The sequence below is a fragment of the Triticum aestivum genome, chromosome 4A (assembly GCF_018294505.1).
Source record: "Triticum aestivum cultivar Chinese Spring chromosome 4A, IWGSC CS RefSeq v2.1, whole genome shotgun sequence".
NCBI lineage: Eukaryota > Viridiplantae > Streptophyta > Magnoliopsida > Poales > Poaceae > Triticum > Triticum aestivum.
The window spans coordinates 689,796,977-689,812,434 of NC_057803.1; the positions used below are offsets into that span (position 1 = coordinate 689,796,977).

Here is a 15,458-nt window from a genome sequence, read left to right on the forward strand (position 1 = left end):
TACGATGAAGATTACTAAAAGTGTTGTCCAAGGAGGAGTATTAGGAATCAAATAGCTTAAGATTTAGGCTAATTAGATTAGATTACTTAGAATATACCATTTACCAGTTAGAATATTGGCCTTGTCCAAACGATGTACATCTCAAACCGTCGCTGCGTCTCTCCCAAATAACGCGAAGCACATGTAACCGATGTTGTAAACACATGTTTAGGACATATAAATAACTCTTTTTTTCAAAGGAGGATCACCCCGGCCTCTGCATCAAAATGATGCATGTAGCGGATAGCCCCTTTATTAAAAGAAGTACCTGAGTAGTAAATACCTAGATGAATCATTCAATTCACTGACCCATTCACTTAACTCTCTCTTTTCTTCTCAAGAAGTTCTCCCATGGACAAAGGTACACCTCCATTTTATTTCACTTGACGCCACACAAACATTTATATTCACCAAACTTATTCAGCAACACTAATCCACCACGCTTACCATCAAGGATGACAGTGTAGATCTCAAGAGGATAAAGTGCGTCGCGTGAGACGCACGGAAAGCGGCGTCTTCATCCCCTTGACGAAGGTGTTGAGCTCAGTCACGTCGACGCCAGCACAACCCACCGTGGGTGGCTTCCAGTGGAACTCGTGCACGAGCGCAGCCAAGAAACACTTGATGTTCATCATGGCCAGACCCACGCCAGGGCAGAACCTATGCCCGGTGCCGAACGGCATCATCCTGATCTCCTTGGGACCCGGCAAAGGCCCCACATCCTCTGCCTCGCCGCCCGGCAGGAACCGCTCAGGTCGGAACTCGTCGGGATCCGTCCATGTCTTGGTGTACCGCCCGATGGCTCCCACGGAGACCTGCATGAGCAAGTCGCTGGTTGTTCCTCCGACTCCGAGAAACCCGGCGGCGTCGGAATGGACGTGGCGCTGGATGAAGGGCACCGTTGGGTGCATGCGGAGGCTCTCGAGCACCACAGCGTTCAGATACGGCATGCCATGGATGAGGCTTCTGGAGCTGGAGACCACAGTGCCGCCAGCGCTTTGGACCTCGTCACTCAGCTTTTCCTGGACCTCCTGGTCGTTTACAACGTGGGCGAGGGTCCATTCCAGGCATGCTGCGACCGTCCCAGCGCCGGCGCCCAGGAACTCCAGCACGAGGAGCACCAACTCGTCATCCCTAACAGCACGGCGGCCACCGTCACCATCGGGGGCGCGTAGGTCGATGAGAGAGTCGACGTATGGACGACGGCTGCCCCCGTCGCATGGACGTCGGGACTCCCGCCGTGCGGCGACAAGACGGAGGAATATCTCGCCCATCCGAGCGTGTAAGGCCAAGAGCTGGCGCAGCACTCTCCACCCCGTGAGCTTGGCCAACATGGAGCCAGACGACGGTTTGGCCTCCACAACAGCGATGAGCTGGATGTCTCGTATCCCGCAGCGCATGGCGCGTAGATAGCCCTCATCGATGTCGTCGCCGAAACACAGGTGCGCGACGACCGAGAAGACGGCGGCAGAGAGGTGCTCGCGGACGGACACCACCGGTAGTTCCTTCCCGAGTGCCGCAATAAGGCCCTGGGTGGCTTCCCGCTGCAGCGGGGCGATGTGCCCGAGGCGGGACGGATGAAGCGCCTCAGCCATCAGGTTGCGTCGGAGAGCACTCCAGAGCGGGCCATAGGGCACAGAGGTTAGGCCGTCGCCTCGTTGGCCGCCGTTGCTCTTTTCCAGCGCCACCAGGAAGGGCGGAGCTGGGCGGTTCGAGAAGTGGTCGGCGTTCTCGACGAGCATGCACTGGGCAGCGGCAGGGTCGACGATGTTCTGGATAACCAATGCAGCTGGAGCTAGGGCGCCGGCACGCCTAACACCAGTGTGGCAGCCACGCCGCCGGATCAGTACGGATAAGCCCAAGAAAACAAGGGCAAGGAGCACAAGGAGCTCCATTGTTGGTTTCCGTGTGAGTGACTCTTACTATCTTATAAAGAGAGGCTAGCTAGGTAGGGCAGCGTTACTACTGATTACGAATGATATAGTATCGCATTACCATGCATTATCACTCTCGCACCTAACCTAACGCAATTGATGTATGAGCTGCTGCTGGGAAAAGCTAAAGCTATATATGGTCGGTTTTGTGCGGTCTGGCAGTACTTTGCTGTATTATTTGCACTTTAACGAGTGGGAGGGGATGCGCTACAATTGTTTTCTAAGGAACGTGTGATGCATGGTATGTAACAATTATATATCTATTATAAGTGGAATATCTCTGTATATTTCAATCATCATGCATGCCAAGGGAAACATTAGGTATACACTACCGGAACTACGGGACTTTAGAATAATGCGGTTGATCTCTACAAAATGCCACCTTTCATCTACTTTGAAATATATTATTATCAGTGTTTCCGTCCTTTCATTCGAAGTGAGCCCCTTACCTACATTTTCTATAGGGAACGTGTGGTGCATGCAACAAAAACTACTATGATGCAGAAACTTTTATCCAAGATGTTTATGCATTGATTTGATTTAGCCATTTGATCTTTTTGATTTGTTTGCCTTAATATATCAAAAATTCATGTGAAATGAGTACAACGGTAGTATGGCAGAAACGGAAGCTGATATGGGAAATGATCCGTATCTTTCTTGAGTATGCACACGCATATTTTCGGAATCACACCATATGGGAATATTCCTGTAAAATTTTATAAGCATCATCCATGCAAAAGAAAAGAGGAAAAATTGTTGATGTTGTATTGGTGACACTATAAGCAGCAAAACAACTAACATTTACATTCAACATTAGACCAGGAAATGGGCTACCATCAACATTCAGTAACAATATAGCGATATTCACATATTTGTTTCGGATGCACATTATTGTTCTTTGTGTAATAACAACAACAAAAGCATATGCGGAGGAACATGAAGACTTTCTTTTGTTTCCTTCCCTAACCCTAGTCAGCTCATGCAAACACCCCGCTCCAGTATTCACCGGTGCGCCCGTGGATTGCCCCCCCCCCCCCTCTGCCAACCACTCCCATGGCCAGTGGCGGGGAGGGAATCCCGGTGCCTCTGCTCTGGTTAGTAGTTTAGATTAGGGTTTTTTAGTCCTCGTAGGCACGGAGCTCGGGCGGACGACGACACTTCTTCTTCGAGTTTGTCTTCCAGGCTCTGATCCTCCTCGAGTTTGTCCGTCTGGGCATAGTCGGTGGAGCTCTGGCATAGATTATTGTCATCTCTTTGGGGCGGTGAGGTTAGAATTTCTCGTCATGTGGCAGGATTTGATGTCAGATGCTTCAGATGTATGCAAGGTTTCAATGGTGACAACTGCAGCTACAGGGCATAGGTCCTTAGGGGCATGTGCATGAAAACATTCCAACTGTCATCGACAAGATCAAGTTGGCTCTGGTAGCGAAGGACTACAGCACCGCGTTAGCGGCTCTTTCTATCGGCATTAGTGGTTGTTTGGTGGTCTCGGAATCTCGAAGTAATTTTGTTATGTTTGATATGCTTTGTACTTCGGGTGAACTCTTATAATAGTTCTGATCTTTTTTGCAGAAATAAATCCATGTGTGGATGAACATGCAAGGTTGTACTTTTTTTGCTTGATTATGTACCTTCCAATGGTGTTTTGACTGTCGAAAGGACAATGAGAAATATATTGTTGGTGATCTCCGCTGATTTGTAGGAGTTTCTTACGTAGCATCATTTGTTCATACAGTAAAATCATGTTTTATTTTGAATCAATTTGGTTGCCTGTCTCAGATCTAGCAATCACCAATGTCAGTCAAGTAAGTTGGTCAGATGAAATGTATCACATGTAAATAGTCTCTATGAATAACTCCCTAGAGAAGAGAAAAATAACAAAACTAGAAATTTGATAAAGAAGACAAAAAATCAGAGATACATAGAAAATTTGGAGAAATCAATGAACCTTCCACTTGCCACACACTTTTGAGAATTCCGACAAAGAAGGGAAACTATTCAATGGCATGATCACATGTGTACTTGTACTCCTGACCAACAGATAAGGTATGATTTATAGAAAAATTGAAGTATGAGTGACTGAAGATGGAATCATGCCTTTATGGGCAATGGCAAACTTCTAGGAATGTGACATAGCAGAAGTATACATGGTCGCTCCTTATTTTCTCCTTGCCAGATATGGCTCTATAAGTTTGCAACTTTGTGAGGCACAACGTTCCTCATGCCAACCGCAAGAAGCACTCTCTCTTCCATCAAGGAAAAAAAATTAGCACCAATTCTAAGAATCTGGCCGCTTCCATTCCCTAAAAATCACATTGGTATTCACCTATGCTTGTTACAACATCGTCTTTTCTGACATGCTAGCACATCGGATAGGTGAAAATGGAAGATGCATTGAAAACATGAGGGAATGGGAGACATCAGAAGAGAAGCAATTGTTGCTATGCGGATCTAGCAACCTAATGTAGTCTCCAAGTCTCTACGTAATCCACCATTCATGTCTCGTAGCAGGACTGGATATACAAAGAATGTTTATTATGTGGTATGGCCGTGAACTTCGCAGACACTATCCATGAGTCGTCGAGGAACCACATCATTTTACAATGCATTTAGAGCATTTTCTTTCCGACGCAGCACTTTACGGCTGGTGTAGCAAAGCCTTCTGATTTGGTCAAGACAACAACAATGTGATCTTTATGGCGACACAATGTTCCTTCGTTCGTTCTCTACTCTACCCCTCAATGCATTTTCAAGTTGGTGTTGGCCGTATTGAAAGTCCTGGCTATACCGTTTCATAGAAAAATTGTAATCAAGGTTGAAGTTTGTAAAACATGGACCCCTGGATAAATCATGGAAATATTAGGGGTATCCATATATTCCACCCCCACAGCCCGTAGCACTTCAACATGCACTAGTAGAAAAAGGGCCTAATGTGAAGCACATTAGTCCCGGTTTGTAACAGAACCGGCACTAATGTGACCATTAGTGCCGGTTCCAACGGCTAGGGGGGGGGGGAGCTCAGTAGTGCCGGTTCGTGGCAAACCTTTAGCACCGGTTCGTGCCACGAACCGGTACTAAAGGTTATGGTGGCAGGATGTTGTCAGACTGGGGCCCCTCCAGCACCTTTAGTACCGGTTCTTGCCACGAACCGGTACTATAGGTCATCCTACATATAAAACCTTCGTCTAGCTCGCTCTGTTCTTCCCCCTTTCCCCTCTCCTCCTCTCTGTTCTTCCTCTCTTCCCCTCGAGCTTATCACACATTTTGCCCAAATTTTGTCAAGATTTGAAGGCCCCCATTGATGACCCACAAGTATAGGGGATCTATCGTAGTCCTTTCAATAAGTAAGAGTGTCGAACCCCACGAGGAGTAGAAGGAAATGACAAGCAGTTTTTAGTAAGGTATTCTCTGCAAGCACTGAAATTGTAGGTAACATATAGTTTTGTGATAAGATAATTTGTAACGGATAACAAGCAATGAAAGTAAATAAGGTGCAGCAAGGTGGCCCAATCCTTTTTCTAGCAAAGGACAAGCCTGGACAACTTCTTATAATGAGAAAAGCGCTCCCGAGGACACATGCAAATTATCGTCAAGCTACTTTTCATCACGCTCATATGATTCGCGTTCGTTACATTGATAGTTTGATATGTGGGTGGACCGGTGCTTGGGTACTGCCCTTTCTTGGGCAAGAATCCCATTTATGATTAACCCCTATTGCAAGCATCCGCAACTACAAAAGAAGTATTAAGGTAAACCTAACCATAGCATGAAACTAGTGGATCCAAATCAGCCTCTTACGAAGCAACGCATAAACTAGGGTTTAAGCTTCTGTCACTCTAGCAACCCATCATCTACTTATTACTTCCCAATGCCTCCTCTAGGCCCAAATAATGGTGAAGTGTCATGTAGTCGACGTTCACATAACACCACTAGAGGAGAGACAACATACATCTCATCAAAATATCGAACGAATACCAAATTCACATGACTACTCATAGCAAGACGTCACCCATGTCCTCAGGAACAAACATAACTACTCACAAACCATATTCATATTCATAATCAGAGGAGTATTAATATGCATTAAGGATCTGACCATATGATTTTCCACCAAGCAAATCAATTAGCATCAACTACAAGGAGTAATCAACACTACTAGCAACCCACAGGTACCAATTTGTGGTTTTGGATACAAGATTGGATACAAGAGATGAACTAGGGTTTGAGAGGAGATGGTGCTGGTGAAGATGTTGATGGAGCTTGACCCCCTCCTGATGAGAGGATCGTTGGTGATGATGATGGTGATGATTTCCTCCTCCCGGAGGGAAGTTTCCCCGGTAGAACAGCTCCACCAGAGCCCTAGATTGGTTCCGCCAAGGTTCCGCCTCGTGGCGGCTGAGTTTCGTGTTGTAAGCTTGCTTATGATTTTTTTTCAGGGTAGAAGACTTCATATAGCAGAAGATGGGCACCGGAGGGCCACGAGGGGGCCCACGAGGCAGGGGGACGCACGCAGTAGGGATGGGCGCGCCCCCCACCCTCGTGGCCAGGGTGTGGGCCCCCTCGTGTACTTCTTCCGCTGAATAATTATCATTAATTCCAAAAATGACTTTCGTGGAGTTTCAGGACTTGTGTAGTTGTGCAGAATAGGTCTCCAATATTCGCTCCTTTTCCAAGCAGAATCCTAGCTGCCGGCATTCCCCCTCTTCATGATAAACCTTGTAAAATAAGAGAGAATAGCCATAAGTATTGTGACGTAATGTGTAATAACAGCCCATAATGCAATAAATATTGATATAAAAGCATGATGCAAAATGGACGTATCAACTCCCCTAAGCTTAGACCTCGCTTGTCCTCAAGCGGAAGCAGATATCGAAAAATATGTCCACATGTTTAGAGATAGAGGTGTCGATAAAAATAAAATACGGACATGTGGGCATCATGATCATTCTTATAACATCAACATATATAGATTTTGTCATATGATTTCTTATGCTCAAGTAACAATCTATTCACAATGTCGAGTATGGTTCAAAAACTTCATTGAGAACTAACAAACTATAATCTCAGTCACTGAAGCAATTGCAATATATCATAACATCAGAAAGAGTCAAGAATAGAGCTTTTCAGGAAGTCCACATACTCAACTATCATATAGTCTTCTACAATTGCTAACACTCACGCAATACTTATGGTTATGGAGTTTTAATTGGACACTGAGAAAGATAGGTGCTTATAATTTCGCCTCCCAACGTATTCACCTTTGGGTGATGTCAACAATAATAGTTCATGCTAACTTACATCCAATTGGATAAATGTTTGAGGATCTTTCCAACACGAGGTGCTTGCCAAAGGATAAAATGAAAAAGGGAAAGGTGAAGATCACCTTGACTCTTGCAAAAAGTAAAAGACATAAAGTAAAAGATAGGCCCTTCGCAGAGGGAAGCAGAGGTTGTCATGTGCTTTTAGGGTTGGATGCACAAAATCTTAATGCAAAAGAACGTCACTTTATATTGCCACTTGTGATATGAACCTTTATTATGTAGTCTGTCGCTTTTATTACTTCCATATCACACGATCGTATAAAGCTTATTTTCTCCGCACTAATAAGTCATACATATTTAGACAGCAATTTTTATTGCTTGCAACATGACAACTTACTTGAAGGATCTTATTCAATCCATAGGTAGGTATGGTGGACTCTCATGGCAAAAATGGGTTTAAGGATATTTGGAAGCACAAGTAGTATCTCTACTTGGTGCAGGGAATTTGGCTAGCATGAGGGGGAAAGGCAAGCTCAACATGTTGGACGATCCATGAGAATATACTTTAACTGAGATGTGAGAAAACATAACCCATTACGTTGTCTTCCTTGTCCAACATCAACTCTTTAGCATGTCATACTTTAATGAGTGCTCACAATTATAAAGATGTCCAAGATAGTATATTTATATGTGAAAACCTCTCTTTCTTTATTACTTCCTATTAATTGCAACGATGATCAAAACTACGTTTGCCAACTCTCAACAACTTTTAAGCCTCATACTTTTTATATGTGAAGTCATTACTATTCATAAGATCGATATGAACTCTTTTATTCTTTTTATTCTTTTATGCACTTAAGATCATGGCAAGATAGCAAAGCCCTTGACTCAACACTAATCTTTATTATATAGCTCACGAACTCGATTACATAGAAGGATCACAAAGCAAAACTCAAAACTAATTCAAACCAAAACTTTATTCTACTAGATCTGGATATTACCAAAAGGATCGAACTAAGTAAAACGGTAAAGATAGGAGTGTGATGGTGATACGATATCGGGGCAACTCTCCCAAGCTTGGCAGTTGCCAAGGGGAGTGCCCATACCCATGTGATTATGTCCTCGGGGGTGGTGAAGAAGGATTTGTTGATGATGTAGGCTTGTCGTCCATCTTCCAAGGCATAGGCTCGCCATCATAGAAGGATGATCGAGTCTCCAGGATCCTTAAATCTGCAGCCAAACTCATCCTCTTGAATCTATATTCATACTCACAGTTTTGGTTTTGCAGGTCATAGATCTGGACTTGGAGGTGCTCGATTTTCTCATGAAGCTTGAAGATGGTCTCCCCAATGTTCTTGGCATCCAGCTTGTGGTTGTTGGTGAACTCTGCAATCATCATCAAGTTGGCGTTGAGTCCACGCTCCACCATCCCTTGGCACTTGAGAACTTGATGTTCCATAGCTTCGAGCTTTGTCTCCATGCTTCTGGTACGCCTTGGTCCCTTCACATCGCAGATGTGCAGCACCCCCTCACGCATCTCAATGGTTTGAGGGTGTTGCATCACCTCTGCAAGATAGGGGTTGATAACCCTCTCGAAAAACTTGTCATTGGGAGCGCTTGGAGACGTCATGGTGCTCTAGATCTGTAACAGAAATAGCTCGAAACAAAGACAGAAGATTTTTGCGAGATACGGTGGTCAAAACCTTCGGGATATTATATAATGAACTTTTACCGACCAAAAGAAGTAACATGCAAGAAAACGGAGTTCGGGACGCACTGGAGGTGCCCACGAGGCAGGGGGGCGCGCCCAGTAAGGGTGGGCGTGCCCTCCACCCTCGTGGAGGCCTTGTATCCTTCCCGGATTACCTCTTGCTTCCCTAAATTCTTAAATATTACCAAACGGATAAAAAATGCCATTAGAACTGTTTTCGAGTATGTTTACTTACTGTACCACATAACTATTCCTTTTCGGAGTCTAAAACATTTTGGAAAGTGTCCCTTATGTATTCCTCCGAGGTTATGGTTTCAATAATATTAGTTTAAACATTTATAGGATTACCCGAGATATAATGTTTGATTCTTTGACCGTTCACCAACTTCGGATTTGTGCCTTCGAAGTTGTTCATTTTTATGGCACCGGAACGATAGACCTCCTCGATAATGTAAGGACCTTCCCATTTAGAGAGAAGTTTTCCTGCAAAAAATCTTAAATGAGAGTTGAATAGCAACACATAATCACCTATGTTAAACTCACGCTTTTGTATCCTTTTGTCATGCCATCTTTTAACTTTTTCTTTAAACAGCTTGGCATTCTCATAGGCCTGGGTTCTCCATTCATCAAGTGAGCTAATGTCAAATAATCTCTTCTCACCGGCAAGTTTGAAATCATAGTTGAGCTCTTTAATGGCCCAATATGCCTTATGTTCAAGTTCAAGAGGTAAGTGGCATGCTTTTCCATAAACCATCTTATATGGAGACATACCCATAGGATTTTTATATGCAGTTCTATAGGCCCATAATGCATCATCAAGTTTCTTGGACCAATTCTTTCTATATCTATTAACAGTCTTCGGAGGTGGTGAAGTAGGAGTTGTTGATGGAGTAGGCTTGTCATCCATCTTCCAAGGCATAGGCTCTCCATCATAAAAGGATGATCGAGTCTCCGGGATCCTTAAATCTGCAGCCAAACTCATTCGCTTAAATCTATATTCATACTCACAGTTCTGGTTTTGCAGGTCATGAATCTGGGCTTGGAGGTGCTCGATTTTCTCTTGAAGCTTGAAGATGGTCTCCCCAAAGTCTTTGGCATCCAGCTCGTGGTTGTTGCTGAACTCCGTGATCATCATGTGGTTGGCGTTGAGTCCACGCTCCACCATCCCTTGGTACTTGAAAACTTCTTGTTCCATGGCTTCGAGCTTTGTCTCTATGCTCCTGGTACGCCTTGGTCCTTCCACATCGTGGATGTGCAACACCCCCTCAAGGACCTCAATGGTTTGATGGTGATGCAGCACCTCCGCAAGATAGGGGTTGATAACCCTCTCGAAAAACTTGTCCTTGGAAGCGCTTGAAGACGACATGATGCTCTAGATCTGAAACAGAAACAGCTCGAAACGAAAACAGAGGATATTTGCGTGATACGGTGGCCAAAACCTTCGGGAGTATATATAATGAATTTTTAACGACCAAAATACGTAACATACAAGAAAACGGAGTCCGGGAGGCACACGAGGTGCCCACGAGACAAGGGGGCACGCCCTATAGGGGGGCGCGCCCTCCTCTCTTGTGGGAGCCTCGTATCCCTTTCGGACTACTTCTTTCTTCCTAAAATTCTTAAATAATCCAAAACTGATGAAAATTGCCATTAGAGTTGTTTTGGAGTCGCTATACTTACCGTACCACGTACCTATGCCTTTTCGGAGTCTGGAACATTCTAGAAAGTGTCTCTTATGTACTCCTCTGGGTTATGGTTTCAATAATATTAGTTTCAACATTGATAGGGTTACCTAAAATATAATGCTTGATTCTTTGACCATTAACCACCCTCGGATTTGTGCCTTCAAAGTTGATAATTTTAGTAGCACCGGAATGATAGACCTCCTCGATAACGTAGGGACCTTCCCATTTTGAGAGAAGTTTTCCTGCAAATCTTAAACGAGAGTTGAATAATAACACATAATCTCCTACGTTAAACTCACGCTTTTGTATCCTTTTATCATGCCAGCGTTTGACTTTTTCTTTGAAGAGCTTGGCATTCTCATAAGCTTGGATTCTCCATTCATCAAGTGAGATAATATCAAACAACCTCTTCTCTCCGGCAAGTTTGAAGTCATAATTGAGCTCTTTAATAGCCCAATATGCTTTATGTTCAAGTTCAAGAGGTAAATGACATGCTTTTCCATAAACCATCTTATATGGAGACATACCCATAGGATTTTTGTATGCAGTTCTATAGGCCCATAATGCATCATCAAGTTTTTTGGACCAATTCTTTCTAGATCTATTCACAGTCTTTTGCAAAATTAATTTGAGCTCTCTATTGCTCAACTCAACTTGACCACTAGACTGCGGGTGATAAGGAGATGCAATTCTATGATTGACATCGTACTTAGCAAGCATCTTACAGAAATCACCATGAATAAAAGTGTGAGCCACCATCAGTCATAAGATATCTAGGGACTCCAAACCTTGGAAAAATAACTTCTTTAAGAATTTTAATTGAAGTGTTATGATCAACACTACTAGTTGGAATAGCTTCTACCCACATAGTAACGTAATCAACAGCAACTAAAATATGTGTATAACCATTGGAAGCAGGAAAAGGTCCCATATAATCAAAGCCCCAAATATCAAACGATACAATAATAAGAGAATAATTCATAGGCATTTCTTGACGTCTACTGATGTTACCTATTCTTTGGCATTCATCACAAGATACGACAAACATACGAGCATCTTTGAAAAGAGTAGGCTAATAAAAACCATATTGTAGTGCCTTGTGTGCAGTTCTATCTCCAGCGTGGTGTCCTCCATAAGATTCAGAGTGACACTTGCGTAGGATTTGTTCCTGTTCATGCTCAGACACACAACGTCTAATAATACCATCTACTCCTTCTTTATAAAGGTGTGGATCATCCCAAAAGTAATGTCTTAAATCATAGAAGAACTTTTTCTTTTGCTGGTATGTGAAGCTAGGCGGTATATATTTAGCAACAATGTAATTAACATAGTCAGCATACGAAGGAGCAGTACGAGAAGCATTGACAACCGCTAATTGTTCTTCAGGAAAACTATCATTAATAGGCAGTGGGTCATCAAGAACATTCTCTAGCTTAGATAAGTTGTCTGCAACAGGGTTCTCAGCTCCCTTTCTATAAATAATATCCAAGTCAAATTCTTGGAGCAAGAGAACCCATCTGATGAGTCTAGGCTTAGCATCTTTCTTTTCCATAAGATATTTAATAGCAGCATGATTAGTGTGAATAGTAACTTTGGAATCAACAATATAAGGTCTAAACTTATCACATGCAAACACAACTGCTAAGAATTCTTTTTCAGTGGTAGCATAATTTCTCTGGGCAGTATCAAGAGTGTTACTAGCATAATGGATAACATTCAATTTCTTATCGACTCTTTGCCCTAAAACATCACCTACAGCATAATCACTAACATCACACATAATTTCAAAAGGTAAATTCCAATCAGGTGGCTGAACAATAGGTGCTATGATCAAGGCTTTCTTAAGTGTTTCAAATGCGTCTACACAATCATCATCAAAGACAAAAGGAATATCTTTTTGCAATAAATTAGTTAGAGGCCTAGAGATTTTAGAAAAGTCCTTAATGAACCTCCTATAAAAACCGGCATGACCAAGAAAACTTCTTATACCTTTTATGTCCTTGGGACATGGCATCTTTTCAATAGCATCAACTTTGGCTTTATCAACTTCAATACCCCTCTAGGAGATCTTGTGCCCCAATACAATGCCTTCATTAACCATAAAGTGACACTTTTCCCAATTCAGGACGAGACTAGTGTCTTCGCATCTCTGCAAAACTCAATCAACGTTGCTCAAAAAATCATCAAAAGAGGATCCATAGACGGAGAAGTCATCCATGAATACCTCACAAATCTTTTCACAAAAATTGGAAAATATAGCCATCACGCATCTTTGAAAGGTAACAGATGCATTACATAAACCAAAAGGCATACGTCTATAAGCAAAAGTACCAAAAGGGAAAGTAAAAGTAGTTTTAGATTGATCCCCCGCTGACACAGGTATTTGAGAGAAACCAGAATAACCATCTAGAAGGCAAAAATGTGTGTGTTTGGATAGCCTTTCTAGCATTTGATCAATAAAAGGTAAAGGGTAATGATCTTTCTTAGTAGCTTTATTTAACTTATGGAAATCAATTACCATCCTATAGCCTGTAATAATTCTTTGTGGGATCAATTCATCTTTATCATTAGGAACAACGGTAATACCTCCCTTTTTAGGGATACAATGGACAGGGCTTACCCATTCACTATCAGCAACGGGATAAATAATACCTGCCTAAGGGAGTTTTAAAATCTCCTTTCTTACCACTTCCTTCATTTTGGGGTTTAATCGTCTTTGAGGATCTCTAACAAGTTTGGCATCTTTCTCCACTTAAATTTTGTGTTGACATAATGTGGGACTAATGCCTTTAAGATCATCCAGAGTATATCCAATAGCATCTCGGTGCTTCTTCAGAGTTTTCAATAATCTTTCTTCTTCTTTCTTTGAAAGGTTAGCACTAATAATAACAAGATATATTTCTTTTTCATCAAGATAAGCATACTTGAGATTATCAGGTAAGGGTTTGAGTTCAAACACGGGATCACCCTTGGGTGGAGGGGGATCCCCAAGAATTTCAATGGGAAGATTATGTTTTAGCATAGGTTCTTGTTTAAGGAACACTTCATCTATTTCTTCCCTTTCCTTCATAAACATATCGTTTTCATGGTCTAGCAAATATTGTTCTAACGGATCAGTTGGAGGAACAACAATAGAAGCAAGACCAATAATCTCATCCTTACTAGATGGTTACTTTTCACGAGGTTGTGTACTAAACTTAGCGAAATTAAACTCATGAGACATACCATCTATACCAACAGCTACAACATTCTTTTCACAATCAATCTTAGCACTAGCAGTATGCAAGAAAGGTCTACCAAAAATAATGGGACAAAACTTATCTTGTGGGGAAGCAAGAACAAGAAAATCAGCAGGGTATTTAATCTTTCCACACAAGACTTCAACATCTCTAACAATCCCAATAGGTTTAATGGTGTCCCTATTAGCAAGCTTAATAGTAACATCAATGTCTTCTAATTCAACAGGTGCAATATCGTGCATAATTTCTTTATAAAGATCATAAGGTATAGCATTAGCACTAGCACCCATATCACATAAGCCATGATAACAATGATCTCCTATTTTAACAGAAATAACAGGCGTGCCTACAACAGGTCTACGTGTCTTAGTATCAGGTCTAGAAATATTAGCAGTTTCACCCATGAAAGAAATAACATGCCCATCTAAGTCTTCATCCAAGAGATCTTTAATCATAGCAATACTAGGTTCAACTTTAATTTGCTCAGGGGGTGTATAAGTCCTAGTATTACTCTTACGAACAACAGTCGAAGCTTTAACATGATCTTTTATCCTAACAGGAAAAGGAGGTTTTTCGACATAAGTAGTAGGAATAATAGGATCACTATATGTAATAGTCTTTTCTTCGACTGTAATAGGTGCAACTACTTTTAATTCAACAGGAGGATTATATTTAAACCACTTCTCTTTAGGGAGATCAATGTGAGCAGCAAAAGTTTCACAAAAAGTAGCTACTATCTCAGAGTCAAGTCCATACTTAGAGCTAAATCCACGGAAAGCATCAGTATCCATAAAAGATTTAACACAATCAAACTTAGGTGTCATACCTGACTCCTTACCATCATCGGAACCCCAATCTTTAGAGTTGCGTTTAATTCTTTCCAATAAGTCCCATTTGAAATCAATAGTCTTCAGCAATTAGTCGAGCAGGTTGTGATTATCAAGAGAAAGCCGAGCATAAAAATTCTGAATAATCATTTCCTGAGAGAGCTCATGATTGGGGCATGAATATAACATTTACTTAAGCCTCCCCCAAGATTGAGCGATGCTTTCTCCTTCGCGAGGCCAGAAATTATATATGTAATTATGATCATGATGAACAAGATGCATAGGATAGAACTTCTGGTGAAATTCCAATTTCAATTGCTTATAATTCCAAGATCTCATATCATCACATAGCCTATACCATGTCATTGCATCTCCCTTCAAAGATAAAGGGAAGACCTCCTTTTGAAAACATCATCGGGAATACCTGCAAGCTTAAATAATCAACAAACTTCATCCACAAAGATAAGGTGTAAGTCGGGATGCAAAGTTCCATCTCCTGCAAAAGGATTAGCTAGCAGTTTTTCTATCATACCCGAAGGAATCTCAAAGTGAATATTTTCATAAAGTTCAGTAGGATGAGGAGCCTCTCTTTGCTCCTCTGGTTGGGGTGAAGATACCCCAAACAATCCACTCAAAGGATTAGTTTCCATAGTGACAAGTAACAGAAGATTTCAGCACACTATATAATTGTTTCCTTACCAAGTTCCACTCACCAAGAGCGCTACGCTCCCCGGCAACGGCGCCAGAAAAGAGTCTTGATGA

General features: G+C 42.2%; 1 protein-coding gene across 1 annotated transcript; it reads right to left on the minus strand.

Moving 5' to 3' along the window:
• Positions 1-391: 391 nt before the first annotated feature.
• LOC123083156 (cytochrome P450 89A2-like) lies at positions 392-1,934 on the minus strand. Its single transcript, XM_044505278.1, has one exon. It carries the CDS (start codon positions 1,932-1,934, stop codon positions 510-512), a length of 1,425 nt encoding a protein of 474 aa, XP_044361213.1. The 3' UTR covers positions 392-509.
• Between the last annotated feature and the right edge of the window lie 13,524 nt (positions 1,935-15,458).

What these genes read in the sequence shown, in the direction of transcription:
- LOC123083156 (XM_044505278.1), bottom strand. Translation starts at nt 1,934, where the DNA reads ATGGAGCTCCTTGTGCTCCTTGCCCTTGTTTTCTTGGGCTTATCCGTA.